This window comes from Cottoperca gobio, unplaced genomic scaffold (genome assembly GCF_900634415.1).
Source record: "Cottoperca gobio unplaced genomic scaffold, fCotGob3.1 fCotGob3_30arrow_ctg1, whole genome shotgun sequence".
NCBI lineage: Eukaryota > Metazoa > Chordata > Actinopteri > Perciformes > Bovichtidae > Cottoperca > Cottoperca gobio.
This window is the reverse complement of record NW_021166920.1, coordinates 738,232-740,000: the sequence shown is the minus strand read 5'-3', so window position 1 is coordinate 740,000 and position 1,769 is coordinate 738,232. Positions and strand designations below refer to the sequence as shown.

The following is a 1,769-nucleotide window of genomic DNA, read 5'->3' as shown; positions in this document are numbered from 1 at the left end:
CCTCTCCTCCCCGGGCTCCAGCCTCGCCCTCTTGCTGGGAAGGAAGTCAGGCGCCGCCGCCGCCTTGCCCCGGCGTTTCCTGGACTGCTTCGTCGGGCTCATGTTCTCTTTGTCCTCTGCGATATCACTATCACAGCCTTCGTCTTCGCTGTCTGACTCCTCTGAGGGCGGCTCGGCTGCGTTCACTGCTGGCTGGAGCTCAGGCTGAGGCTCGGGCACAGTTTGATCGGAGCTCGTCTCCATCGGCTCCGATGTTGGCTGCGCGTCGCTTTGCCCCTCGATCTCCCGGGAGGAGTGGTAGATGTCCCGGGCAGACCTCATGACCATGGAGAGCAGAAGGCTCCGGTGGAGTCTCAGTCCGCCTCTCTGGGTCCGGGAAGCGTACAGCTTGCTTATCGACACGGCCAGGATCCGTCTGGCTTCGGCGTTCACTTCCATAGCGGTTGTGGCATTCATTGTTCTTTGTTTATGCGTAATTACGCACGGTAGTGTTGGCACTTTCAGCAAAGGCAATCGGAAGAGCTGTATCTGTCCTGAGTTAGACTTAATAGTGCCTGGTTTGTAATCTGTCTAAGCTCAGACTTCAGCTGTTCACCAGTTGTTGTACTCAGAGAAATGAGAGCGTGTTGGTAGCAGGGTGGCGTTTTATTTCCTCTTTGACGTAACATGGACTTCATTCCTCAGTAAGTGACAAACAGGCGCCGCCCACACCTGCTGTAGCTGCAGCGAGCACACACACACACACACACACACACACCCACAGACACACTTACACACACACACACACACACACACTCACTCACGCACCATCTGTTACGTCTACCGTTTTTCTCACAGTTGATCAAATCATTTCTCGTTACTGCAGCCCATTAAATACAATGATACATTCCTAAATTCAATCCTGAAAGGTTATATATATATATATATATTATATTATATTATATTATATTATATTATATATATTATATTATTATTACCATTATTATCATTATTAATAATAATTATAACATAATTCCAGTCTCTTTGTATTAGCTTCCTTATAAACATGCATGAAACGTTTTGCTTCCTTGTTATTGGTGTTAAATTATTTTTAACAGACGTCTTGTTTTATACACAAATGACCATAACGTCTGGTAATAAACGCTTAAATCAAGATTATTATAAGCAAGAAAACAGACAAAACATTATCTATTGCACATTTGAGGAGAGATCAAGCTGTTATACAGAGAAGCAAAACGTATTGCAGTCATGCACGCGCAAAACAAATGTAAACAAATATATATAAGAGATGTGACCTGCAATAATACATAACTATAAACAGTGCATTAAACATTTAAATGTGTACAATATAAGGTTTTATTATCTCATTTCTATATTTCCCGGTAACATTTCTTTCGGATAATGTATTTTATTTTATAAAAACTAGTTTCATATATAGATTCCGTACAACAAAGTCACCTTTCTGTCTAATAGACATTACAACGACAAGAGGAAGTGTGTCTGAGGAAGAGTCCTCATGGAAGATATTAAAGTGAAAACAGAAACGTGAGGAGATAAAGTCACTGTTTACATTCTGGGAAACCTCAGCCTGCAGCAGTTCGAAGAACTTACGTGGGAGAAAGAAATGTGGAGTTTCTTCCTCTTTCTCTCATATACACACACCACGTCACTCACTAAGCACTCCATATATGGTCCATCCGGTAGTAAACTCCCGTGGGGACGCGCACAGTGGAAATGCCATGACGCGAACGCGCAACCGCAGCCCCCGC

At 43.8% G+C, this 1,769-nt stretch overlaps 1 protein-coding gene across 1 annotated transcript in view; it reads right to left on the bottom strand.

Annotated features, from left to right (window-relative positions):
• Window positions 1-663, bottom strand: part of ier2b (immediate early response 2b) — a 1,570-nt gene extending 907 nt beyond the window's left edge. Inside the window, exon 1 of the mRNA XM_029427301.1 lies at window positions 1-663. This exon is cut by the window's left edge and continues 907 nt beyond it. Within this exon, the coding sequence (XP_029283161.1) occupies window positions 1-456 (456 nt within the window). The 5' untranslated portion in view covers window positions 457-663.
• Window positions 664-1,769: the final 1,106 nt, after the last annotated feature.